The sequence below is a fragment of the Littorina saxatilis genome, linkage group LG17 (genome assembly GCF_037325665.1).
Source record: "Littorina saxatilis isolate snail1 linkage group LG17, US_GU_Lsax_2.0, whole genome shotgun sequence".
In the NCBI taxonomy this organism is placed as follows: domain Eukaryota; kingdom Metazoa; phylum Mollusca; class Gastropoda; order Littorinimorpha; family Littorinidae; genus Littorina; species Littorina saxatilis.
The window spans coordinates 21,750,649-21,777,439 of NC_090261.1; the positions used below are offsets into that span (position 1 = coordinate 21,750,649).

Sequence of the window (26,791 nt, forward strand, 5' to 3'; positions counted from 1 at the left end):
ACACACACACTCACACACACACACACACACAGATCATCTAATACTCCCACATCAAAACATATGTCACGGTATAAAGGCGATGAACTGAGACAGACAGCGCGACGCGGCCATGAAAAGCCAGTCCTGATCATCCATGGACAGAGACGACACGGCCTCGCTGATACGACAGCGTTCCAACTCTCTGTGGTCCTCCGTCTCATCGCAGTCACCTTCCTCCCGCCTCTCTCCCTTCCCATCCTCCATATTCACACAATTACCCGCTGGCAGGAAGAACGGCGACTTCGCCGAAGAGTCTTGGGTTCTCTCCCTTTTGTCGGCTAGCAAACTACTGTCGCAGGATGCCTGGGACTGAGCTTCTGGCACTGACGCCACAGGCCAGTCTCCTCTGATGGTCATTCCCATGCGACACTGGGCCGGACTCTCTTCGTACTGGTCGTCTGGTCTGCCCGACCCTTCTGGTTGGTCTTCGCTCGACTCGTGTCGGGGAATGACCATGTTTTCTATCATGGACTTGATCAGTTCTTTCTCTTCCATGCAGCAACCAATGATCCCTTTGTTGCTCTTCACTAGGTCTTCCACGTCAGTGCTTGGAGAAACTGTGGTGGCTGACACCACTTCAGAGCAAAGGGTTTTCTGAGATTCTAGGGAGTCTAAACGCGTAGACCAAATAGCGTCTGTGTGTGTGGCATTTGCCTGATCGGTAGAAGGGGAACCAACACCTGTTTCTCCATGTGCGAGGTTTACCTGGTCTTCAGTCATGGAATCCGTTGGTTGTGAAACACATGACTCTCGCAGCGAAGACACAGGCGGTGCAGGGTTCAGATCGCTGGAAGTGGAGGGATGGGCTTCTGGGATGGCTGAAGGAGGTCCTCCTGGGATGAAGATGACCACCTTGCGCTCCAGACTGGGCACGGCCAGCACGTCAGTGACCACGATCTCGTCGCGTGAAGGACACGCGATCTCCTGGCTCGTGTTATCCACGATCACCTTGAGGGGCGCGCCCAGCTCCTTCAGCCTCGTGAAGAACGCGGAAGTGTTGACGTACTTCAAGAAGCGCACCACGTCGGACGCCGTCGTCTCCCACTGGTTGTTGCCATGGTGGCGGTAGAAGGCGATAGGCATGCTGACTAGCAACAACACATCGCGGAAGGTGAGGGAAGGAGAGTCCACGCTGGGGTAGGATTTTGATGTTGACGTGTTGCGGGGTGTTGATAAACCTTCGTTGCACGAACCCGCTGAGGAATTTGCCTCCTCTCCTCTCTCACATACCCCTGCTGTTCCTGGCTTGATCGAGGACTCTGGAGCACAAGCGACCGATTCAGGATCATTATTACCGCATGGAAACACCAGACCAAGCTCTCGCTGCAGAATGTCAACCAGCTGATCCGCACATTGAGCGCAGTCGTACATACCGGAGTGACTGCTGTGCTGTTTGTGCTGAATAAAGACAATGGGAGGACCGTCACAGGGCAGACCTCGGGCCGCGCTGCGTGTGGTGTACGCCGCTTTGTTGGACGGGTTCAGATCTAGATCTCTCAGCATCAGCTGGATGGAGGGCGGACTCCTCATCACCGTGTCCAGCCTGCACTGAGTGAAGCCCTGTGGCAAGGTCTTGACGAAGGCGGACACGAACCAGATGGGGCTGTGCGGGAAGGCAGAGGCTAGGAACTCCACGACAAAGAACATGTCGAAGGTCAGTTCGTCGAGCACGATGCACATGTTCTCCGTCTGACCTCCCGCTTTCAGTTCTGCCTTCAGCGTCTCCGTGTTGGTCTCGTTCAGGGCCACGTCGTGCCTCTCCACCGTCCCAGTGCCTGGAGAGTCACTGCACTCCGCCTTGATCGCCTCCTGCAGAACGTAGCCTATAGGACGTCCTCTGCCCGTCGATCTGATGTTGAGCACCACCACCCTCCTGCCCTCCCGCACCCACTGCCGTCCTTTCAGTTGCAGCAAAAGTGTCTTCCCTGACCCCATAGGTCCAGTCAGACACAGGCGTGTGAGTAAGGAGTTGGCCAGCAGACTGGCCTGGCTGGGCAGCAGGACGATGTGAGAGAAGCGGTCAGCTACCTGGCTGATGGCCTGGGCCGAGGTACGCACCTCCACACGCAACTGGCCGGTCTTTGTCCACACGGACACGACGGACAGCAGACCGCACGTTCTGGAATATAAATGGGGTAAAGCAAGCGTTACCGAAGCAGTAAAATCAGAAGACATTGACAATGACAATGACAATTGCATATCTTTATTTAACGAGGGTAGCAGAATAAGCAGTGATTTGCTTTTTTACATCTCGCCCTCGCCCTGAAGAGGGACTAATTTACAAAGACATTCGTAAAAGAACATAGCAAGGCAAGGCAAGGCAAGGCAAGGCAAATTTATTTCAAGAAACCCCATGAGGAGTACATGAAAAAAAACACCACAAGAACAAGAAAGAAATGCAGGCAGTTCCACCAATACATATATATTTCATTCCGATGAGAGAAAAAAAGAAGAAGTTTAAGTAAAAACTATAACTATAAGTCCAACATCTGAGGCAAAACTCACACAAACAGATCACTTCCACTATCCAAATCAGCAGACGAAGAAAGAATGGGAAAAGACAGGAATGTGTGCAAGTTTACCTTCCAACAATTGTTCTCCGGTCTTTCGGCGATAAAGGTTTGTTGACACATCCCATACTGCTCTGCCACCACTGAGCTGTCTTGGAGCCTTGCCCGTGGGTGGACATCGCAGGCCCTTCAACATTCCTCATCCCGTCAGCCGAGCAGCTCGTGTCTAGGTCATCCTTCGTCAGGAAATACACACCCCACTCTTTTGCTTCATCGCCCACGGCCTGAAAACGCCAAGAGAAGACTTATTCTTTTATTTCAAACTTCATTATCTCATATTATCTCATGCGAACACCGGATTGACAGACAGAAACCATTCTGACAGATGGTAACTATCTGTGATGAGATCGGCGTACTGAGAACAAAGCCGGTTCGGCGTAGATACGCTGAAAGTGAAAGGCGTATATATTATCCACGCCTGAAAGTTGGAGCAATAGATGGGTTGATGTAAGGACACCCCCCAAAAGTTTAGAAGCAGACATACAGATGAACACACTTAGTACGTAATAGCCAGCCAGACATGACGAACAACTGAAGACAGACAAACCTTGTGCAGCTGTAGTGAAGTCAGATAAGGAAAGGCGACAACCAATGTGGCGCAGGGAAGACAACTCAGGTCGGACATGATGTAATGAAACACGTCACAGCTACGCTTGACTTGCTGCACGGCTTTCACCACGCTTTCCCGGATAGCTGCGCGATGTTCGTCTTCACTGGGCTTCCAGGTGGAGTTAGCCATTCCTGTAGATTTCACCTGGAACACGTCATTCATCTTGAATTAATATTGGTGTTACTTTCATGATCTCGTAAAGAACTGAACTGAACTGAGAGAGAGAGAGAGAGAGAGAGAGAGAGAGAGAGAGAGAGAGAGAGAGAGAAGACAGAGAGAGTTTTAGAGAGAGAGAGAGAGACACACACACACACACACACACACACACACACACACACACACACACACACACACACACACACACACACACACACAGAGATCCAGAACGAGTCGTGCCTGCCGGGGAGGCCGCTGTTGCATGCACTGTATGTTGTTTATTCGTGATGAAAGTTTACTTTAAGATTAAGATCATGGTGTCGTGCTTTCAGCTGGAAGACCTAGAAAACAAACGGCAACATTATTGCACTGGTTCTGGTCTTGGCTGGAAAAATTGTCTCTTTGTCGAGAGTAAAATTAAAAACAAAACCCCACACAACTCACCTCCATGAGAATAACGCCACACTGGCAATTGAGCAGAACAACATCAATCTCTCCTCGCTGGCGCCCCCTGTCTTCTGGGCGAGGAGGCAGTTGTCTCCCTTGTTCCTCTTTGCCCTCGCACGGGTACTCAGGTTCCTGGTTGGATGGCCCAGGAAGACTACTGTCTTGCGCCAAACTGATAGAAACTGGGTTGATTGCATCACAGGACGAGCCTGGTCCCAACATGTCAGGCATGCCACACGCCTGCCAGTCTCTCGTTCCTTGTTGTAAAGGTCTGTTTTCAGAAGACACAGGGACTGGTTGTGGAGGTCTGTATTCTGGAGACGCACACTCCCCTTGGCCTGTTAGTTGGTATCTGTCTTGTGCAGGCACGCTTTTTCCAGGCTCTCCTTCGTGACGGAAGATTTTACGCTGCTGAACGTCAGCCTTGTGATGCTCACACCACCTTCCCCCTTCACTGTGTCCACCACTCTCCTCTCCCCCAGACCTACACCCATGTAACCCATCACCATCACAAGGCAGCCCGGACTTTAAGTCGCCACATCCGCTACCTGACTTTGTCCTTCTCTTCCGTTTTCGGTCCTTGGTGGATCTGGCAGAGGACGGTTTAACCTTGGCCAGGTAGTTGTCGAAGTCGAGGGAGCTGATGATGAAAAGTGGAGTCCTGTCACGATCCTGAAGCAGCCGGCCCAGGCGCTGCATGTTCTCTAGCACAACGGTGTGGGCGAGGTCACCGCGCCACTTGCTGTCGTTCGGCAACTGCAAGTACAATAGACGATGTTAATAATAATAATAATAATAATAACGATTACTTATATAGCGCGTAAACCTCGTGGTGACGAGCCCAGAGCGCTTTACACTTACACAATCATAATACAAACAAGGAAAGAGAACTAAATCCGAATAAATTCAAACATGGTCACACACACCCACACACGCACGCACACACACACGCACACACACACACACACACGCGCGCGCGCGCACACACTCACACACACAATCTTTCTTTCGTCATTGTCAATGTTCAGGTAACCCGCAATGTCATTCCATGTACGCATACGTTATTCTAGTACAACACACACAGGCACATACACATCCTCATGAACGCCACACTTTAGTAGATAATACACGTGGCAGCGCCGATGACTCACCGATCATGGGATCTCCTTCAGAGGTCTAACTTAAACATGTGTGTTTTGAGGGCTGTTCTAAAGGCAGATGGTGACTGGGAATCCCTAATGCTCCGGGGGATTTTCTCCCAGACAAGAGGTCCCTGGTACTTGAAGGATCTCTCAAATCCATAGTTAGTTGATTTTCTGTTTCTTTTTGGTTTACTAAGTACATTGGTATCTGTTGCAGAGCGAAGAGAGGAGAGGTTTGAATATTTTGATAACATCTCAGAGAGATAAGCAGGTCCTGTACCATGAAAGAAAGAGAAACAAATGCATGCATGTTCGGAAACAATATTAATAATGATGATAAAAAAAAATAAAAAATAAAAAAATAATGATGAGGATATTTATATGGCGTAAATCCTAAAACAGTTTTAAGCGCCTCACAAAAACATACATAAATACATTATTCTGTACACAATAAAAAAACCGCTCGCGCTGGACCCGAGTACTCTTCACAGACTGGCTCGCTCCCCCAGTATGAAAGTTTTTGTCTTGTGCACGTTTAAGACCAAGTGATTGCTCTGTGTGAATTACAGGCATTCCCTTTGCTATATAAATACATTGCATGCGAGCCGAGGATATGCGTGGTGACTGGCCTTTCTCTTTTATTTGATCACAGTGAAAAATATACTGCCGACCCTCTTCATAACTTAACAATATAAATGTTTGGAATGTCTGTGGTGTGAATGTTGGTTTCTGAAATTAAACTTGAGCGATTGTTCTGTGTGTGCTGATCTCTACAATCGTAAACGAGTGGCTGGTCTCGGGATCCAACATCTGAGAAAAGTTCCTCATAATATGTTTAATACGGAGTGTTTATTCTGTGCAGGTGTTGCTCTTTATAATTATAGTCATAATTGAGTGGTTGGCCTCTGAAGCCAAGGTTATTATTATTATTACTATTCACGTTTATACTGTCTAGCTGACTACGAAGAGCCGTCGCCTCTCTTTACGTTCCAAGAGGTAAGAAGCCGGCTGGCTTCCCTTTCACCCCTGTGCGCCACAGGCGTTTGACTTTAGATCGTAATGGCTTGAAACATCGAGCAGTGCTAACTTCGCTCGTTCATAAAATTAGGTCGCGCAGCACGCGAACTGGCACACGCAGCGTATGTGTGCTCAGGCCGGCCCAGTGTGACTCTCGGGGTTAGCTGTGTAGTGTAATAATAGACCAAATCCCCACCCGCTGGCTGGCTGTTCTATTAGGCTGCCTTCCTGGCTGTTGCTCCGTGTGAATTCCTCCCACCGCCAAGTCGTTTTTGTGGTTTATTTCGCATTTAGGTCCCAGGTAACATTATGAAGTTTTAATACGATCAATCGGACCTATTATGAAGTTAGTGTATCAACTTTTGAACGAACTGCGCCCAGTAGTTTCCCAGCAATAAGCTGTTAAGTCGAGACAGACACACACATACACACACAGACACACAATTAAAGTCTGTTGAGCCCAAGTACTAGCGTACTCGGGGATAATGATGAGGATATTTATATGGCGTAAATCCTAAAACAGTTTTAAGCGCCTCACAAAAACATACATAAATACATTATTCTGTACACAATAACTCAGTATGGGCTGTATACAAATAAATACCCTTGTTATTAGTGAGACAAATAATTCACACAAACAGCTCCTTGTGCAATTGTTTCCGAGACATCCCTCGCTAGTGATGGGCCCGTGTATTACTTGTCTCAGGAACTGATTCGTCTATTAGGATTAATCAGTGACTGCTTTGTAAACTTTCAACGTCAGCAGCAGTTTCTGACTGGCAGGTAGTTAGCAAACACGAATACTTGAGCTCATACGTTCACAAAGACTTCGGATTCAGTGAGCTTAGATCTGTACGAATTGAGACTAAAACAAACATCTCTTGCATGATCTGATGTCAGAGCTAAAATTCTTCTGAACGGGTTTGAGCTTAGATGCGTAGGAAGTTCTGGGATGTGAGCTCAGACCCTTATATATATATTCAAGGACTTGAGATTCCATCTCAGATTTTTGGAAAGAATGACACTCATTTGAGCTTACCGGAGAATCAAGCAGTAGGCCCCGAAACTCTCGACTCTTGTTCAATATCTGTTGGTTGAAATGTAGGGCAGGCACCCGGTAGCTGCGCTGATCTAGGTCCGGGTAGTACGTGTCCACAAAGTCCTCTGTCCACTCGCCGAACGAGCGGGTCACTCCCCCGAGCTGAAGTTGGAGCTGATCGAAATCCTTGGGACACAAAACGTATCATTAATGCGTTTTAATGCATTTTGTGATAGATTCTTGAATGATAAAATAATGACAAGTTTCGAACTTTACCTTTTAAAGATAAGTGTAAAACACGCTAGTTCTTTTGGGTATACTTCTATTTTTAACACAATTAATACATAAACCAAAATAAAGAGAAATCCAAAAAAAAGATAGACTGCTAATATTCAAAAACCCAAGAAAAAGCACACAAACAAACACACGCACACAAACAAACACACACACACAGACACACATACACACACACACACAGACACACACACACACACACACAGACACACACACACACACAGAGACACACTGACACACAGACACACACACACACACACACACACACAGACACACACACACACAAACAAACACACAGACACACACACAGACACACACACACACACAGACACACACACACACACACACAAACAAACACACACACACACACACACACACACACACACAGACACACACACACACACAAACAAACACACACACACAGACACACACACACACACACAAACAAACACACACACACACGCACACACACACACACACACACACAGACACACACACACACACACACACAGACAACACACACAGACACACACACAGACACACACACACACAGAGACAACACACACAGACACACACAGACACACACACACACAGACAACACACACACAGAGACACACACACACACACACACTGGCACACACTGGCACACACACACACTGACACACTGGCACACACTGGCACACACACACACACACACACACACACACACACACACACACACACACACACACACACACACACACACTGGCACACACTGGCACACACACACACTGACACACTGGCACACACTGGCACACACACACACACACACACACACACACACACACACACACACACACACACACACACACACACACACACACACACACACACACACGGTAGGCTAGGCAAGACAAACCACAATCAGAAAAACACTTCACAAACCCAAAGGGGTATTAATGAGACGTACGACATACACGCGAAGAGAACCAGCACAACATACCTAAACAAAACTAGGTTACAAACACATGCGGGAGATTGCCAAATAAAGCATGTCAGATTTATGTAAGCATGAGTTGGATTATCTACATTTGCCCTGTTTATGTATTCTGCGTTACATTGACACCGCGGCGATACAGAATCAAAAAGGAAGAAGTGGGGAACGTTCAATCATAAACAAGACAAAACTTTGAAGCAGTACGTCAACTTGTGGTGGTTGAATTGGAGAACGTTCAATCATAAACAAGACAAAACATCAACTAGTGCGTCGACCTAGTGGTAGAAAGTGGAGAACGTTCAATCATAAACACGACAAAACATCATCTATTGCGTCGACCTGGTTGTAGAAAGTGGGGAACGTTCAACCGTAAACAAGACAAAACATCAACTAGTGCGTCGACCTGGTTGTAGAAAGTGGGGAACGTCCAATCATAAACAAGACAAAACATTAACTAGTGCGTCGACCTAGTGGTAGACAATGGGGAACGTTCAACCACAAACAAGACAAAGCATCAACTAGTGCGTCGACCTAGTGGTAGAAAGTGGAGAACGTTCAACCACAAACAAGACAAAACATCAACTAGTGCGTCGACCTGGTGGTAGAAAGTGGAGAACGTTCAATCATAAACACGACAAAACATTAACTAGTGCGTCGACCCGGTGGTAGGTGAAGTAGGGAACGTTAACATTAACTAGACTGTCGACCTAATGTTACATGAAGTGGGAAACGTTCTTTTATAAACAAAACAAAGCATCAAAGTATTAAACCGACCTGGTGGAAGTTGACCTATGCGGACAAACCAATACCAATGAGACAATGACCAGAAAAAGAACTTAGCGTCGTCAGTCTCTTCGATCTCAAGATAGCGTTTTGATCGTGTGGGTTTTATTTTGTTCTTTCCTGATTGGTTTGGATCAATTCAACACGAGTTTTTCTTGTTTAAAATCAGATCAGTTTTAATTAAGCATGTTCACGGGCCTGTTAATGTTTATCGTTGGTGTTCAAAATGAATCCTAATTGGGGTTTTGTTAGAAATAACACTATCAATCAATATTTCCTGTTGCTCAGGTTTTGTGTTAAATTCGTCGTATTAGCAATTGTGATAAAGACAAAAAAAGCACTATCGAATCACGGAAGATAAAATCTCGCAAAAACCCACTTGGGCAGTGTGTGCGTGTGAGTTGCAGTAGCCCATGCGGAACGCAAGAAAAAGACTGAAAGTCTGAGGAAAAAGAAACACAAATCAACTGTAACAGTCACTTCCTGATGGGCGGCTATTTTTCCTTGTCAGTCCGCTTGAATATATTGTTTAACCTCAGTCAGTGGTTGCATACACTTTAGACCTTCGCCTTCCTTTTTTTTTTAGAGGGGGGGGGGGGGGGGGGTCACGCGTCGTTCTCTGTTGACCTGTTGGTTAATTTTAACTGTATATATGTGTGCATATATTTACCATTCAACTTTTCTACTTAGGATTTGAATTTTTTGAAAAAAATACAAACACTGATGCAAAACAATTTCTCTTTTTAAAAATACTAACACGTGATGTTCTCAATGTATATTATGTAGGCTAATTCACAAAATGTCAACTACACTTTGTGGCTTGACGCCCATACTCGGCAAGGAAGGTAGGCCTATCTTCTTCAAGTTCTTCTTCTTCTGCGTCAGTATATATAAACTGTAGTGGTGTGGGCTTCTACTTGTACACGTGTGTATGTCTGTTTTACCCCGCCATTTATCTCTTCTCTTCATATAGTCGTGAGAAACAACGCTCGATAAAATTAATCGGTCCGTACAAATGTTTTTGTCACAGCCCTTAGCTATTATATACTTTCACCTCACGTCCCAATTCTCGAAAACGGAACGCGTTGCATATAATATGCGTACACAGTCGCCTCATCAGTCTCTTTCCTCCATTTCTGAGAAATACCGTACACATGTACACGTGTGCACATTACATGGGGACTGTGTGCCGTGCATGTACCGTGTGACAGTGTGTGTGTCCGAGTGTCGTGTTGGGGGAAGGCCGGGAGTGTTGGGGTTAGGGGAAGCAGGGCCGGTCAGAGTAGAGGGCGTAAAACAGTCTTAAAATGCAGTATTGCATAAAGTATTATTTAATTTAAAATATGATGATGCACTATACTTCACTGAGGACTTAAAACTTACAGAAAACGGCGTGTTCGCAGCAGTGCGCCGGTGTCACGATTTCATCTTTCGCCTGTGTACATATTTCCCCCTCGATATATACTCAAGACTGTAATGTTGTTTCCTGGTAAAATTAAGAAGTGACATTATTTATGGACGAAAAGCATGTCAGTTTCTTGCATTTGAAAAAAAATGGTGGTGAAATGTAATAGATTCCACCCCCAAAATCGATTTATTCGAAAACGTGTACCGAGTGGTTACGTCCCTTGAGTAAGAAGGGAAACATTTGAGGATGAATCAAATTTCTAAGTTAAATAAAAAACAAGAAGAGCAAACGCTCGATCGAGTCACTTTCGCAGTTCTGAATATTATATGAGGCATCAGATGGACAGGAAGAAATTGCTATTCACAACACAATGAGTCACGTTCACATAAAATTTGAGCCCGGTCACTTTTATAGTTTCCGAGAAAAGCCCAACGTTAAGTTGTGTGTTGCCGAACAGAAAAGGCTAGTTATCTCCCTTGTTTTTCTGATAACGTTCGTAAAAGGCTACAGATGTAAATACTTTGATGTAAAGAATAATCCTACAAAGTTTCAATCACATCCGATGAACTTTGTCAAAGATATAAAATGTCTAATTTTTCCTTTGACGCTGACCTGTGACCTTGAAAAAGGTCAAAGGTCAACGAAACCATCGTTAAAGTGTAGAGGTCATTGGAGGTCACGACTAAACAAAATATGAGCCCGATCGCTTTGATAGTTTCCGAGAAAAGTCCAACGTTAAGGTGGTGTCTACGGACGGCCGGCCGGACGGCCGGCCGGACGGCCGGCCGGACAGACTAACACTGACCGATTACATAGAGTCACATTTTCTCAAGTGACTCAAAAATTGGTTGGACAAATTTGGCCCCATGAATGTAAGGTACACAAGGTCGCTCATCAGTACTATCGAAGGGTGGCTTTTTGTTCAGTTTAGAGTTTATACCAGATCAACGAGGCCGAGAATCGAAATATCACCACGGCGAAAGATGAAAACGTCACACCGGCAGAGAACACAACCGTTCATTTCAAAGAACAGCGGCTTTCTCCTCCGTCCCCTTTTCTAGAATCATTCTACCAGATATGTATGATTAACTAGGAAGCTTTGGATATTGTGCCGAACAAAACCAAAATACCCCCCCCCCCCCCCGGGGCCCCCTCCCGCAAAATAAAAGAGTAAAAAAGAAACAAGAAAAGACAACTGTTTCGTCAATTTGAGTTTTCTGAACAGTTTTTCTCAAGGCTATCATATCATAACTTACAGAATTGCAAAAAATTTAACTCATGCTAAATACGTTAGGTTTTCCGATTTCTGCAGTCCACGGACGAGCTAGGCAGGAAAAATATGAAAAAAGAATTCTTTCGTGATTTAAGAATGTTTGTGTAACAAGCTGTCAATTTATTATTTAGATTTTAAAAAGTTAGGTCTAGCGCCAAAACGCACCACGGTCCGATTGTGTGAGGAGACAATCCACAAAATTAATTATTTGAAAATTGCTGGCTCTTTACGTAGGGCACCTAGGATGTTCCCGTTTGGTGAGCGTTCAAATGGAAGGGTGTTTGTACTGTGTGTAAAAGCCTGACAGTATCTGTGATGGTTTACGGGAGGCGCACTGTGCCTTTAACCGTCGCGCAGACAATAAAATAGATTTAAAACTGATCAGATTTTTATTTAAATACCCACTGTGTAACCCAATTCAGTCTGGAAAATCCAAAGATGTGTCACTGAAATATGCAGTTTAAGACATGACCTATACACAAGTACGTGTTCAGTGCGCACAGTGGAAACTGGCCCCAGAATCGTAACAGCAAGGACCGTAACAGCAAGGACATTTTTGGTGTTTTTTGTGTCGCAATTTCCAAAGCGACGTCGCTTTGAAATAAACTTGTGTGATTCTTGATCTGGATCAAAATCTCTACAAACTGAGATTTTCAGAGTTTGAATCGAACTCTTTCAATTTGTAAGTACCGTAATAGCAAGGACAACATTTTGAGGGACATCTCACCTTAGTTGAAAGGCAGCAATATTTTGATGTTTTTCATGCATGTCGTCTGCAACTGTATATCTGTAGTTAATCAATTGATGAAAGAATTGTCTTTCTTTAGATCTAATTAGATCTGAGTTTGGCGATCCACATTTTGTAGTGTTATCAATTTTCTTCAGTCGTAACAGCAGGACATTTTTCGGCACCCTTGCGTCAGATAACTCACGCTCTACAAACCATATTAATATAAAATTGTATTTTTGGTACAAGGAAGTTAATGACCCTTGGACAACGAACAAAATGATACAAAATGTTGTCTAGTTTGTTTTAAGACGCGACGACTGTGCAGAGCCAAAGTTTCGCGACATTTTTTGAAAACGACCCATTTACGTATCAGGGGATCAGCTCGTTACTCCCCCGTATCGCTACTCCCCCGGCTCGATACTCCCCCGGCTCGTTACTCCCCCTTATCGCTACTCCCCCGGCTCGTTACTCCCCCGTACACAGAAAATGACTGGATAACCCTGTGATAGTAACTTGAGTTGGCATGAAATATTGTTCCTCCCCCCTGTCCAGCTGTTTTGTTTGTTTCTTTGTTTGTTTATCCAGACAATTTCTCCGGAAAAACAATATTTCATGCTAACTTACTATCACAGGGTTATCCAGTCATTTTCTGTGTACGGGGGAGTAACGAGCCGGGGGAGTAGCGATACGGGGGAGTAACGAGCCGGGGGAATAACGAGCCGGGGGAGTATCGAGCCGGGGGAGTAACGATACGGGGGAGTAACGAGCTGAGCATCTCGTTACTCCCCCGTATCTCTTCTGTTTAAAACATATACTATTTTTTTCAAAGATGTACCGTACACGAATGTACAGGCAGATCTGACAGTTGTAAGTTCTTTAAACATGCTCTCTCTCTCTCTCTCTCTCTCTCTCTCTCTCTCTCTCTCTTGAAAATTGAATTAAATAACTGCATTAAAAAGGCACGGGGGAGTAACGAGCCGGGGGAGTAGCGATACGGGGGAGTAACGAGCCGGGGGAGTAACGATACGGGGGAGTTACGAGATGCTCCCCGTATCAGCGTCTCTCGATCACTACTCACATACACTGAGAAGCTCTCCAAGTCAAAGAAAGAGAGACTGAGAGGGGGGGGGGGGGGGCTAGGGAGACTGAGCGCGCGCTAACAGCTGACTTGCCAAGAGAGAATGAGAGAGAGAGAGAGAGAGAGAGAGAGTCAGATCAGACAAACCGACAGACAAACAGACACTCGGAAAGACAGAGAGAGAGAGAGATCACGGAGGGAGTAAAGCTATATCATTATATGCGGTATTCCACTTACCATTATCACGGCATCAGCTGACGAAGTGCAACCATCACAATTACCAGAAACTTGCACACAACTCCAAACTCGGTCTTGTTTGTGAGGGGGAGAAAAACCAACCCTCTAACACGCTGTCGACTCTCGACAGTGTTCCATATCGTACTGGATCGTATACACACACATTCCGGCCATGGCTGGTGTGGCGGCGAAGCGAAGAGTTCGCCCAGCAAAACACAACAGCCGTGAATGGTACACGTGAACGGCCATGACCTAGCTAAATGAACACACTGATCGAGGACTCCCTGGCACAGAACAGTGGTTAGCGAGCGAGAGAGAGGGATAGAAAATAAGAGAGAGAAGGAAAGAGAGAGAGGAAAGAGAGAGAGAGAGATCTTCCTTTTTTGCCGCAGTCAACGGGGTTGTGCATACTATCGACGAGAGAGAGAGAGAGAGAGAGAGTGAGAGAGCTTTCCGATGCTTTTCTTGCCGCAAGTAGGGGAAGGGCGCCTAATATGGACCGGTGTCACGATTTCATCTTTCGCCTGTGTACATATTTCGCCCTCGACATATACTCAAGACTGAAATGTTGTTTCCTGGTAAAATTAAGAAGTGAAATTATTTATGGACGAAAAGCATGTCAGTTTCTTGCATGTGAAGAAAATTGGTGGTAAAATTTAATAGATTTCACCCCCAAAATCGAATTCTTCGAAAATGTGTACTGAGTGGTTACGTCCCTTGAGTAAGAAGGAAAACATTTTAGGATGAATCAAATTTCTAAGTTAAATAAAACAAATTGGTTGGATAAATTTGGCCCCATGAATGTAAGGTACACAAGGTCGCTCATCAGTACTATCGAAGGGTGTTTTTTTGCGTTCAGTGTAGAGTTTATACTAGATCAACGAGGCCGAGAAGCGAAATATCAACACGGCGAAAGATGAAAACGTCACACCGGCTCCTAATATGGACCACCTTCTGTTCTGACAAACTAACGGCACTAGAGCGCTCAAAAAAGTTTTATTCGCTGTATTCACCCTCTCTGGATAACTTGCACATGTCAAAACAGTTGCAGAAACAGAAATCTCAAAACCGTTAGGCTTTTTCTCTTTTTTCATTTTTGGCAGCGTTCACTCTAAATTTGCCGCCTAAAACGGACTCGTTTCTGTCCACAGCCAAAGCTTTTATCACACACACATTGCTATTATATGACAGCTAAGACCGTATTTGTTACATTTTAGCAGTGTTGACCCCGAGTTTCTACTGCAAACAAAATATAATAGCAAAATTTCAAAGTATGTGCGAGTCCCCTAATATGGACCACCTTTAACAAATCCAAGAAAATAAAAGCTAAAGGCTATTTTCATTAATTCATTAAGAAGCTTGCCGGAAATAACCTATGACTAGCCCTCGAGATTTAAAACAAATATAACAAAAAGTCTTCTTTTCGTGGAAGCTAATAATTTCACTTATTTTCACTCTGTTTTTGATAAGCTTCTTTAGTTTCCTGGTGTGCTTCAAATAATGCTCTGATCAACCCGAAACAGATAAATCTAAAGCATATTTTAATTAGTCTGACTTGTACACTAAGTTGTATCATGTTATTTTGAAATATAGGGGGCTTTTTACAGTGATTCGTGAAGGCCGCTTCACTGGTCCATATTAAGCGCCCAGGCTCCTGATATGGACCATTTGTGCAGAAATGCTGCAGAAAATACAGTTTTTCTCTAGCATTTCGGTTTTTCTCCAGAATAACTGAATAATGTCATAATCCGCCAAGAGCCAGTACAAAATGCTGCAGAAAAAGTGTAAACAGGTTTTCTGCAGTAAAACAACAGCACCGTTTTACTGCAGCATTCTTGATTTCAATTTTACTGCAGTAAAATGTTTTGCTCCAGAAAAACCCGTTGCTTCGGCGAAAGATGACATTATGCAGAAATGCTGCAGAAAAGACAGTTTTTCTCCAGCATTTCTGTTTTTCTGCAGAATAACTGAATAATGCCAAAATGCTGAAGAAAAAGTGTAAACAGTTTTTCTGCAGTAAAACAACATCACCGTTTTACTGCAGTATTCTTGATTTCAATTTTACTGCAGTAAAACTGTTTTACTGCAGAAAAAAACCGTTGCTCTCGCGAAAGATGACATTATGCAGAAATGCTACAGAAAAGGACTGGGTGGCCGAGTGGTAACGCACTTGCGCTCGGAAGCGAGAGGTTGCGTGTTCGACCCTGGGTCAGGCCGCAATTTTCTCCCCCCTTTCCTAACCTAGGTGGTGGGTTCAAGTGCTAGTCTTTCGGATGAGACGAAAAACCGAGGTCCCTTCGTGTACACTACATTGGGGTGTGCACGTTAAAGATCCCACGATTGACAAAAGGGTCTTTCCTGGCAAAATTGTATAGGCATAGATAAAAAATGTCCACCAAATACCCGTTTGACTTGGAATAAAGGCCGTGAAAGGTGAATGCTCGCCTAATAGGCTTGAGGTTTACTGGCCGATGTGAATGCGTTATATATTGTGTGTAAAAAATGTCTGTTTGTCTGTTTGTCTGTAAAAAATTCCATTTCAAACGGCAGAAATTAATATGTAAGCGCCTAGGGCTATATCTAGATTAGGCGCATAAAAATGATCACAATAATAATAATAATAATAAAAGACAGTGTTTCTCCAGCATTTCGGTTTTTCTCCAGAATAACTGAATAATGTCATAATCCGCCAAGAGCCAGTACAAAATGCTGCAGAAAAAATAAAAACAGGTTTTCTGCAGTAAAACAACAGCACCGTTTTACTGCAGCATTCTTAATTTCAATTTTACTGCAGTAAAATGTTTTGCTGCAGAAAAAAACGCTGCTTCGGCGAAAGATGACATTATGCAGAAATGCTGCAGAAAAGACAGTTTTTCTCCAGCATTTCTGTTTTTCTGCAGAATAACTGAATAATGTCATAATCCGCGGAAGTCCAACTACTTTAAAGATAAGGCCAAAAACACAATCACAAGCTTCCGATACTTAACTGATACTTTGTCACGTCATTCTGCATTGTCATCAGTGGTCACAAAACAGTTAGCTTTTCTCTCACTCTCAGTCACTGTCAGTGCAAATTAAGCGAGGACGCAGCTGGTTCAGTGCAGTTTCAGTTTTTGGTTTACGCCCCTAGGTCATGTTGTACCCATGAATCCGGCCGTACGAGGTCAGCATTAGTATCAAACTCGACAGTCCGCACTAGGTCAGCAATATTTTGTTGTTGAAGATCATTGTCCCATGGGCCGCTATTTTGAGAAAAAAACACCTGTCAACTACCAGATAGGATAGACTGTCATCAGTGACAGATTCAGCAGTAGCCAGTGCCAGTACTGGTACTAAAATTAATATGTTTATTAAGTGTATAGACCACTGTGATAATCATAGCTTAATATCAGTAATTCTGCTCAAAAATGCAACCTCGAATCAGCAGTACATCTTCTCTATTTAACCTTGATAACAGCCATCTCAAGTTTCAACGCTGTTGTGCCGCATGATGTTTACAAACATTGTGCAATCAGTAATTGAAAGATTAGAGAAAAAATACTCTGTTTGCCAACATGACAGTTTTGCTAATGTACTTGAAAAGGCGATGGTATACTGCCGCCTAAAATGTCAATCCCAAACATGCAGAAGAAGAGGAGATCAGCTACTCGAAAGGATTATTTATTAGTAACTGCGATTGCAATCGGTATCATCGCGTCCTGTGTACGGTGACAAACGCTTTTGACTTAATAGTGGTATATTTGCGTCAACGGCTTCTACTGTTATGACCTTATCATGATATTGGTTATGTAGCAGTGTTGTTTGTAAACACACGTGGCGATAACCGATATTATCTGCTTTGCTCGGATATATCTCAGTCTTTCTCTTTCTCAGTCTCTCTGTCTGTTTTATTATTTTGTTTTTCTGTGGCGCTATGCCGTACATCAGAGACTGACCCTGGCACACACTGACAATTATTGACTCTCGACGCGGCCCTTGCGGACTCACAAGCCACGGTCATTTTCACTCTTATGGGCAGTCATGAAATTGCTGCTCCCTCACAGGTGCCAAAACTGAAAACGAGATATTTGACGCAGCTAAGTCATATACCATGATCAATTGTTAGATATTACAGCGACGAGCGTATGGTTGATGGAAGGGCCTGGATATCGAAAGGATACCGTTCCTTCTCGTGTAAACGTCCTCGTCAACCACCACAGATGTGTCCAGGGTGTTACACGGGATTACACGGGATAACACGGGATAACACGGGATAACACGGGATAACACGGGATTACACGGGATTACACGGGATTACACGGGATAACACGGGATAAGAGCATCCTTCCAATTGGACACATACCAACCCCTACAGCCTGGCCGCTTTGCTTTGAACAAGTCTGAGTTTATTCAATTCAAACAACATAATACAATAACAAGTCGCGTAAGGCGAAATTATTACATTTAGTCAAGCTGTGGAACTCACAGAATGAAACTGAACGCACTGCATTTTTTTCACAATGACACTATTCCGCCGCTTGTGCAAAACGGAGTGAAACTACCCAGCCTGTTTAGCGCGGTAGTGGTTTCGCTGTGCTGCATAGCACGCTTTTCTAAGCCTCTCCTCGTTTTAACTTTCTGAGCGTGTTTTTAATCCAAACATATCATATCTATATGTTTTTGGAATCAGGAACCAACAAGGAATAAGATGAAATTGTTTTTAAATCGATTTCGGAAATTTAATTTTGATCATAATTTTTATATTTTTAATTTTCAGAGATTGTTTTTAATCCGAATATAACATATTTATATGTTTTTGGAATCAGAAAATGATAAGGAATAAAATAAAAGTAATTTTGGATCGTTTTATATAAAAACAAAATTTATTACAATTTTCAGATTTTTAATGACCAAGCTGAAATGCGATACCGAAGTCCGGCCTTCGTCGAAGATTGCTTTACAAAATTTTCAATCAATTTGATTGAAAAATAAGGGTGTGACAGTGCCGCCTCAACTTTTACAAAAATCCGGATATGACGTCATCAAAGACATTTATCGAAAAAATGAAAAAAATGTCTGGGGATACCGTACCCAGGAACTCTCATGTAAAATTTCATAAAGATCGGTCCAGGAGTTTACTCTGAATCGCTCTACACACAGACACACACACAGACACACACAGACACACACACACACACACACACACACACACACACACACACACACACACACACACAGTGACAGACACACATACACCACGACCCTCGTCTCGATTCCCCCTCAATGTTAAAACATTTAGTCAAAACTTGAGTAAATGTAATAAAACGGAAAACAATAGGGACTTCTGAGCAGAGTGGGACTTTTTCAAAGAATTGATTACGCAGATTGACATCACAGGAGCTTGTATCCAATCGCCGGTCGATCATTAGTTACTCCTTATTCCCAACAGTCTCCTTACTACTACTATTCACTAGTAGTAAGGGTAAGCATGCAGCAGTAAATAACAAGCATGCAGGAGTAAATAACGATCGACCGGCGGTTGGATACAAGCTCCTGTGATTGACATGGGTGTTAGTTAGGCAACAAAAAAACAAAAAAATAGGTGTGGTTAAGGTAACATAGCCAAAAAAAATAGGGTAGGAAGGTAGGCAATCACTTTTTTTTTAAACTTTTTTTTCTAATGCGTACAAATTAAACCTACTTGACAGGGAAATAAGTGTGCGACTCGAGCGCTTTCGCTTTCATTGCGTTTTCTGCACTCGTTTTTGTTTGTTTGGTTTTTTTACAAATGTAATAAAAAGTTATAGGGTCGGCCCCTAAAAATAGGGTAGGTCGGGTTACCGTAACCACACCTATTTTTTTTTTTAGGCCTTACGGAAATCAATTCTTTCAAAATATTTCCACTCTGTTCTTAATCTAAGACAAATGTCGCCAATGTTTTTACAGAGTGACGTTAAATAAACGATTTTATCATATTCCACTCTACACAGGAAGCGATCAGGATGTAGATATCCAGCACGCGTTCAAGTGGAAAGATGCTCTTCCCCTTTGTAAAAGTCTGGACCGGTTTGTATTAGCTGACTGAATAGTTTAAATTGGAAGAAATGTATCTTTAACAACGAAGATCGACCTGAGATGTGACACCTGTTCAAGTCTGAGTCACTTGTATAATCTTTCACCCTCGACGCCGTTGTTTGTGGTCAGGGCATAAAGGTCGCCGCCACGAGAGCATGGTCCATGGAAAACTTCGGCACTGACGGTATAGGCTAGGCAGATTTCATCAGATTTCACCTCCTGTGTGAACAAATTGCTATAAAATTTATTTCACCTTTTTTGTACTCTACATGCATCCATTGATCAGGTAAAACCGAGTTGGCCAACGTTTTCCCATGCGAACTATATTTTTGAAGCTTTTAAAGAATGATGACAACTGCGCAATAACGGTATTCCGAATATGCTCCGTCCCTCACTTCTCACGTCTATAACATGTCTTATTTTAAGGGATGTGCCATATGTCACTCATATAGTATGTAAGAAAAGCACATTCAGTTGATAAATAGGTTCAATTGCATTTATTTAGCGCGAAATAACGTAGCCGAAGCTCAAATCTAGCGCATTCGGTGTGGTTTCACAGGGCGCGTCTCCCGGGTCGCGTTTGACAGGTATGTGAGTTGACAATTACTGTGCTGATATTCTCCCTCCTTTACCCGTTACTGTTGCATTACACATGTGAACATGCACACGCACACTCTATTCAACATGACCTCGTATTTACGCTAAAGCCCGTCTTCATCGTCTGATGTACCTACACAGGCAACCTCGGTCACAGTGTTGGCACAGCTCTCCCCTCTGCACTCTCCACAGCCAGACGTACACACGAGGCCGTGTTTTCGGCATGAACATCTTGCTGTTCGACACTCTGTCTTGCAATTGCATCGGATGACATCGAGTAGATCACCAGGAGCAGCAGCAATGTCAATGAGAATAGGAAGCATGGCGCCTTGAACAATCTCACATCCCCAGTCCATCGGATCCAGGAGGAACTGTTCTTGATGCAAGTGCATCCATTCTTGCACCTGGAAGTATGTTCTCATGGAATGGAATTTAGCTGCTGCTGATGTAGGTGGGAGTTTGCAGGGCTGAAACGATGAGGTACATGTAGAGACTTTCTGCATGTACTTGATGTAGCGGAGGAAGTTCAAAGTGTCTCTTTCCTTCCCCCCATAGAGTTCTACAAAGGCCCTTTCTCCTGCTCCTATCAGCTCATCAGTGTGTAACCGAGTGCCGAAACACTACGATCACCTCGGGAGGCGAAGTGCAATCAAACAGGATTGAAAATGTTAGAGCTAATTTCTTAGCCCTATAAAAAATGTTATGCAAACCCGAAGGTTTCCATGAACATACAGACAATCGGAAACCACCAGACCCTATCACAAACAGAATTCTACAATACACCGGTGTTGACTTTTAAAGGCCAACAACTCGGGTGCAGAGTCTGCTGTGAAAGGAGCGGAAGCCTCCCCTGTCACAATCGCCCCCGTTTGAATGAACTTCGTCCCGAAGTTCCGAACCGGGGGACCACTGTCCATCCCAAGTTCGCAGAATGGGAACAGCACGAAAATGTTCAGTGGTCATATTATGCCATTACCTGAACATATCATGCCGAGTCCCATCCCTGCTCGCAATCACCAGATGTAACCGAGTGCCGAAACACTACGATCACCTCGGGAGGCGAAGTGCAATCAAACAGGATTGAAAATGTTAGGGCTAATTTCTTAGCCTTATAAAAACTGTTATGCAAACCCGAAGGTTTCCATGAACATACAGACAATCGGAAACCACCAGACCCCATCACAAACAGAATTCTACAATACACCGGTGTTGACTTTTAAAGGCCAACAACTCGGGTGCAGAGTCTGCTGTGAAAGGAGCGGTAGCCTCCCCTGTCACAAGTGTCTCTGCAAGGACTGGCGCTGAAGACATGGGCCTGCTGCACGAACACTGTTGACTGGGTCAATTTCGTTAAACACATTGGTTTTCCAATCCCGAATGGACTGCTAATTGTATCGCATCCACCAAAGGCGTGCGCAAACAGGATGTTCTCACAAACTTGAGATCCAAGAACAGTCTGGACTTTTCTGATGTCCCACACTTTTGCAGCTGATTTTGCTGTCGATGATCTCACTGATGTGAAGAAGACGGGGCAGTGATCTGGCGTAAGATGGTACAACAGAAGGATGAGCAGATCGGTGTCCTCGCCAACCAGAATCACGTTTCCCTTCCTTGCCAATTCCAGAGAAGTCTTTACGACGAGCCTATCAGCATCAGCAGTTGTATGGACAGTGTCAAAGCCGTGCTGTGAAAAACGGGAACTAAGGAGGTTGATGAACCGCTGTTTGTTGTTTGGATTCGTCAGGAAGCGCTCCTTTGGTTCGCCCAGGACCATGTATCCCTCAAAAGTGATGGCACATGCTGTATTGGCTCTGCTTGTTCTTCGCAAATGGGCTGCATCTTTGGTGGTAGGTCCGCAGCTGTATCCATCAAAAACAACAGTTCCTTTGCCAAAATGACGAATGAGAAAGTCTGCGTAACTCTGAGTAAGCTGGTTGTATGTTGAACCACGGCACCAGGGCAGAAGGTGCAACAGCAAGCCACCATCGATGACATATGTTACATCATCAGGAATAACACCATTTACCTGCTTTGTTGAAGTCCAGATGTAAGTTGCCAGTGCAGCCTTGGTACCTTGTCTTGGCAGACCACCCGAATCAAACAGCGATGCTGGGACACTGCACATCTCAAAGGCAAAGGCGTCCTCAAGACATCCGTTGGTGTTCTTCACAGTTGTCACTAGTCTCTGGAACAACAGCATGGAGTGAACATGTACTAGATCATCGTGCAGATTGGACGACTTGGCTTTCAGAGCCATGGTTACAGCTTGATCCTTCTTTTTAAAGGTGAAATCCACAACATTATTTCCGATCATGCTGCTCAGAATCTTGTTTCCTACGCCTTTTGCTTGTTCTGCATTCACAGTAGCTTCAGCTTCTTTTCCGCTTGAAATGGATCGGAGGGCTGTATCCACAGTGAAAGGGTTCCTATCAAGCAGATATCTCAAGATCAGCTGAATGTCTGTGTGATCTCGCTTCTGCCTTGCCACGCTCAACTCTTTGTGCTGCGTTTGATGCTCGCTAGAATGGAATGCAACGTCTGTGACAGACTGCATTGCGTCGGGGATTTCTGCACAGGCAGGCATACACAGTAGTAGGTGGGAGATCAATGCCATATGATTGCGCAGCATTCAGTTCAAATTTCCGTACCTCTGTGTAAGAACAGCTAAAGCCAAGGTGGCTGAGGGTATCGATCAGAAACCGTGAACCGAATGATCGGTGCATTTGCACGCCAAGTGCAAACTTCAATGGTGCAATAACAGTGCTTGGCCTACTGAGCTGAATGATTGCTTGTCCTATTGCACTGATATAATGTTAGGTAACCTTGAAAGAAATACATGTACATATCCACTAACAAATGCACAGATTAATAAATAAACGCAACGTAAGTAGGTGAAGCTGAACATGGAAAAAAACTTATTACCTAACAGTCACATGCACGATCCACGTTGTTCTCAATGGACATAATTTCACAAGGCACATAGACAAAGACTGAATCTGCAATCGCCTAATAATTATTATAATGCGAGCAGTGAAATGCGCCCCTGGGAAACAAACAAATATATCTATACATAGATGAGACCAATAAACTGCTTACGCCATGCTGATTAAGCTATCGTGTGATGTTATTGAATAGTTTCCTTGGGTAGCTTGTGAAAAACTGTCGCTCCGAAAACTAAAATAAAATGTACGATATTTCGGACTCATCGCATGGTTTTTTCCCGGCCAACTCGATTAGATGTGTGCAGGCACACTGAAATGAATCAACTGCACCTAAAATGAATTTTATAGCAATTACTTCGCACACATCCAAACGCTTCCCAGCCTAGTATGCAGCAGTGTTAACATAAGTTACGATAACCGCGGACATCTCTGCGTTGCTTGGTAATATCAGCCTGTCTCTCTCTTTCGTTTGTTGGGATTTTGTATGTTGTTGTTTTTGTAGGCCGCACAGCCCAGGTACACTATTTATGTGACTCTAGACGCAGCTCCTGCTGACAGACACGCAAGCCACCGCCATTTGATGGCTGCACTGATTGTGTTAAAAATGAATTGGCTTGAAGTGTTACACGTACTACACCACTGTTCGCGCAAACGCTCCTTTCGTTTCTGCTGGTGCCCGCGTCACAACTCCGCAATACTGCACTGTCACAGTGACCCACAGGCGCTAACTATCCTTGGCACAAAGGGTCAAAAATCCCAAAAATAAGCCCTTAAAAAAATAAGGCCTTATTTTTGGAAATAAGCCCTTATTTTTGGAATTAAGCCCTTATTTCTAAAATAAGGCCTTATTTTCCATAATTCTTAGATATTTACAGCCATAAGGAAATAAGGGCATAATGAAATAAGGCCTTAATTCTGTTAAGGCCTTACTGAAATAAGGCCTTATTTCTGTTATGACCTTAAAAAAATAAGCCCTTAACCTAAGGGCATAAAAAAATAAGCCCTTAAAAAATAAGGGCATAAACAAATAAGCCCTTAAAATAATAAGCCCTTAAAAAAAATTAGCCCTTATTTTTCTGCGCATCGCTACTGCGCATCCGGATATTCGAAAGCGCGCACAAACTCGGCTCTCGTTCAAAACATCCGTCATAACATCGAGCGGGCACAGCATGGATGGCTTCACGCTTTTGTGAAACGGCTCTTTTCCTCAGTGGTTGATTTGCGGCACGAAGTTGCATTCAGGCCAGAAGATGACGATTTTCGACAGAGATATGTGTGTTGGCCTCTATTCAGCTTCATGATTGGTCCAAAAAATAAGGCCTTATTTTTTTAAGCCCTTATTCTTTTAAGCCCTTATTTTTTCATGCCCTTATTTTGTTAAGCCCTTATTTTTGTATGCCCTTATTTTTGTATGCCCTTATCTTTATTAAGGCCTGACAGAAATAAGGCCTTATTTCTCGTAAGGCCTTATTTTTAAGTAAGGGCTTATTTTTTTAAGGCCTTGACGAAATAAGGCCTTAATTTGGAAATAAGGCCTTATTAGTTGGAAATAAGGGCTTATTTCAAGAAATAAGGCCTTATTTTCTTAAGGCCTTATTTGTTTGATATTTGACCCTTTGTGCCAAGGATAGCTAACAACCTCAAACTGACAGTCCGTCTCAGATCTGCCTAGGCTTGACATGGGATGAGAATATCAGTCCACAAAGGTTTTATCGGTATTGTTCAGCTTTAATGCATAACTGTGCTGTGAATTGTGTATGGGGCTGGTGTACCTATACCACAATCATGACCCGCCCGGCTGCGAAGAACGTCCACTGATAAAACGAGTAACAAAAGCTTGACAGTGACTGAACTGTGTATCAGGCTGGTGCATGTGCAAGATCCGCTGTCGTAAACGTTCTCATTTCTAGCTGCCTAATGTAAAGAAAAAGAACCCAAGGCATGATTGTAAACTGTGTGTCAGCCGGCTGGTGTATGTTCATGGCATGTTCCTGCGAATGTCCTCATTTTTAAGGCGATGTGAGGCACTACAATCACCACAATTAAACTTGGAGAATACATAGAATAACTTAGTTTTCTGGGTAGTCGTTGAAGTGACTTGTGAAAAGAAATGAAAAATATGTGAATACTACAGGACCTAGACTGCCGTTGTTATGGAAACTGGCTTAAACAGCGCCATATTGGATTTCTAGGAAACGGTTTTACAGCAACATCATACATCAATCAATCAATCAATATGAGGCTTATATCGCGCGTATTCCGTGGGTACAATTCTAAGCGCAGGGATTTATTATTTGTTTTATTATTTATTTTAATTTTATGCAATTTATATCGCGCACATATTCAAGGCGCAGGGATTTATTTATGCCGTGTGAGGTAGAATTTTTTACACAATACATCACGCATTCACATCGGCCAGCAGATCGCAGCCATTTCGGCGCATATCCTACTTTTCACGGCCTATTATTCCAAGTCACACGGGTATTTTTGTGGACATTTTTTATCTATGCCTATACAATTTTGCCAGGAAAGACCCTTTTGTCAATCGTGGGATCTTTAACGTGCACACCCCAATGTAGTGTACACGAAGGGACCTCGGTTTTTCGTCTCATCCGAAAGACTAGCACTTGAACCCACCATCTAGGTTAGGAAAGGGGGGAGAAAATTGCTAAAGCCCTGACCCAGGGTCGAACTCGCAACCTCTCGCTTCCGAGCGCAAGTGCGTTACCACTCGGCCACCCAGTCCATCAGAAGTGCTTCAGATTTGGCACAAAGATACACATGACTTTTATGTACAATTATATAGAACGATTTTTTGACAAAAGACTACAGTTGAATTTAAATTCATTTTTGTAATGAGGATTAATGAATATGCGGTTAGAAATTCATCAATCCTTATTACAAAAATTAATATAAATTCAACTGTAGTCTTTAGTAAAAATATCGTTCTATATGATTGTAGATAAAAGTCATGTGTACGCGTATCTTTGTGCCAGTATCATGCATTTCTGATGTATGATGTCGCTGTAAAACCGTTTCCTATAAATCCAATATGACAGCTGTTTCCATAGCAACGGCGATCTGTGTCCATTAATATTTACAAATTTGTCATTCATTGTTATAAGTCACTTCAATAACTACCAAGAAAACTAGGTTATTCCATGTATTCTGCAAGTTTAATTTTAGTGCCACACATCGTCTTAACCCTCTAGCGAAACTACGAGAAACACTGCTTTCCTCTGTGCATCTGCTTGATAACATGTGCGTTATTAACAGCTATTGTGTTTTCAGCGTAGCAATAGGGTCCGATATTTAGACGAGGGCAAGTATAATGCCGACGAGTCGAAGACGAGTCGCATTATACTTGTTCGAGTCTAAATATCGGACCCTATTGCTACG

The 26,791-nt window shown here is 43.6% G+C and overlaps 2 protein-coding genes across 4 annotated transcripts in view; one reads left to right on the forward strand and one right to left on the reverse strand.

Annotated features, from left to right (window-relative positions):
• The window catches only part of LOC138953217 (uncharacterized), a 77,987-nt gene that overhangs the window by 16,062 nt on the left and 35,134 nt on the right, over positions 1–26,791 (forward strand). The gene's annotated exons all lie outside the window — the stretch shown is intronic.
• Positions 6–14,186, reverse strand: LOC138951640 (uncharacterized). 2 transcript variants are annotated; one of them, XM_070323179.1, is made up of 7 exons: positions 13,800–14,185; positions 7,021–7,206; positions 4,371–4,578; positions 3,820–3,983; positions 3,157–3,363; positions 2,622–2,833; positions 6–2,158 (listed from the first exon to the last, which is right to left on the reverse strand). In XM_070323179.1, exons 1-7 carry the CDS (start codon positions 13,800–13,802, stop codon positions 64–66), a joined length of 3,075 nt encoding a protein of 1,024 aa, XP_070179280.1. In that variant the 5' UTR covers positions 13,803–14,185; the 3' UTR covers positions 6–63. The 2 variants fall into 2 exon arrangements, with proteins under 2 accessions (XP_070179280.1, XP_070179279.1); XM_070323178.1 differs by having other exon boundaries at positions 3,820–4,578; positions 13,800–14,186.

What these genes read in the sequence shown, in the direction of transcription:
- LOC138951640 (XM_070323178.1), bottom strand. An exon ending in GTGGCGTTATTCTCATGGAG is followed by an intron (nt 3,364 to 3,819) that starts GTGAGTTGTGTG and finishes GACGTGTTCCAG; the next exon opens with GTGAAATCTACAGGAATGGC. An exon ending in CTTCACTACAGCTGCACAAG is followed by an intron (nt 2,834 to 3,156) that starts GTTTGTCTGTCT and finishes TGGCGTTTTCAG; the next exon opens with GCCGTGGGCGATGAAGCAAA.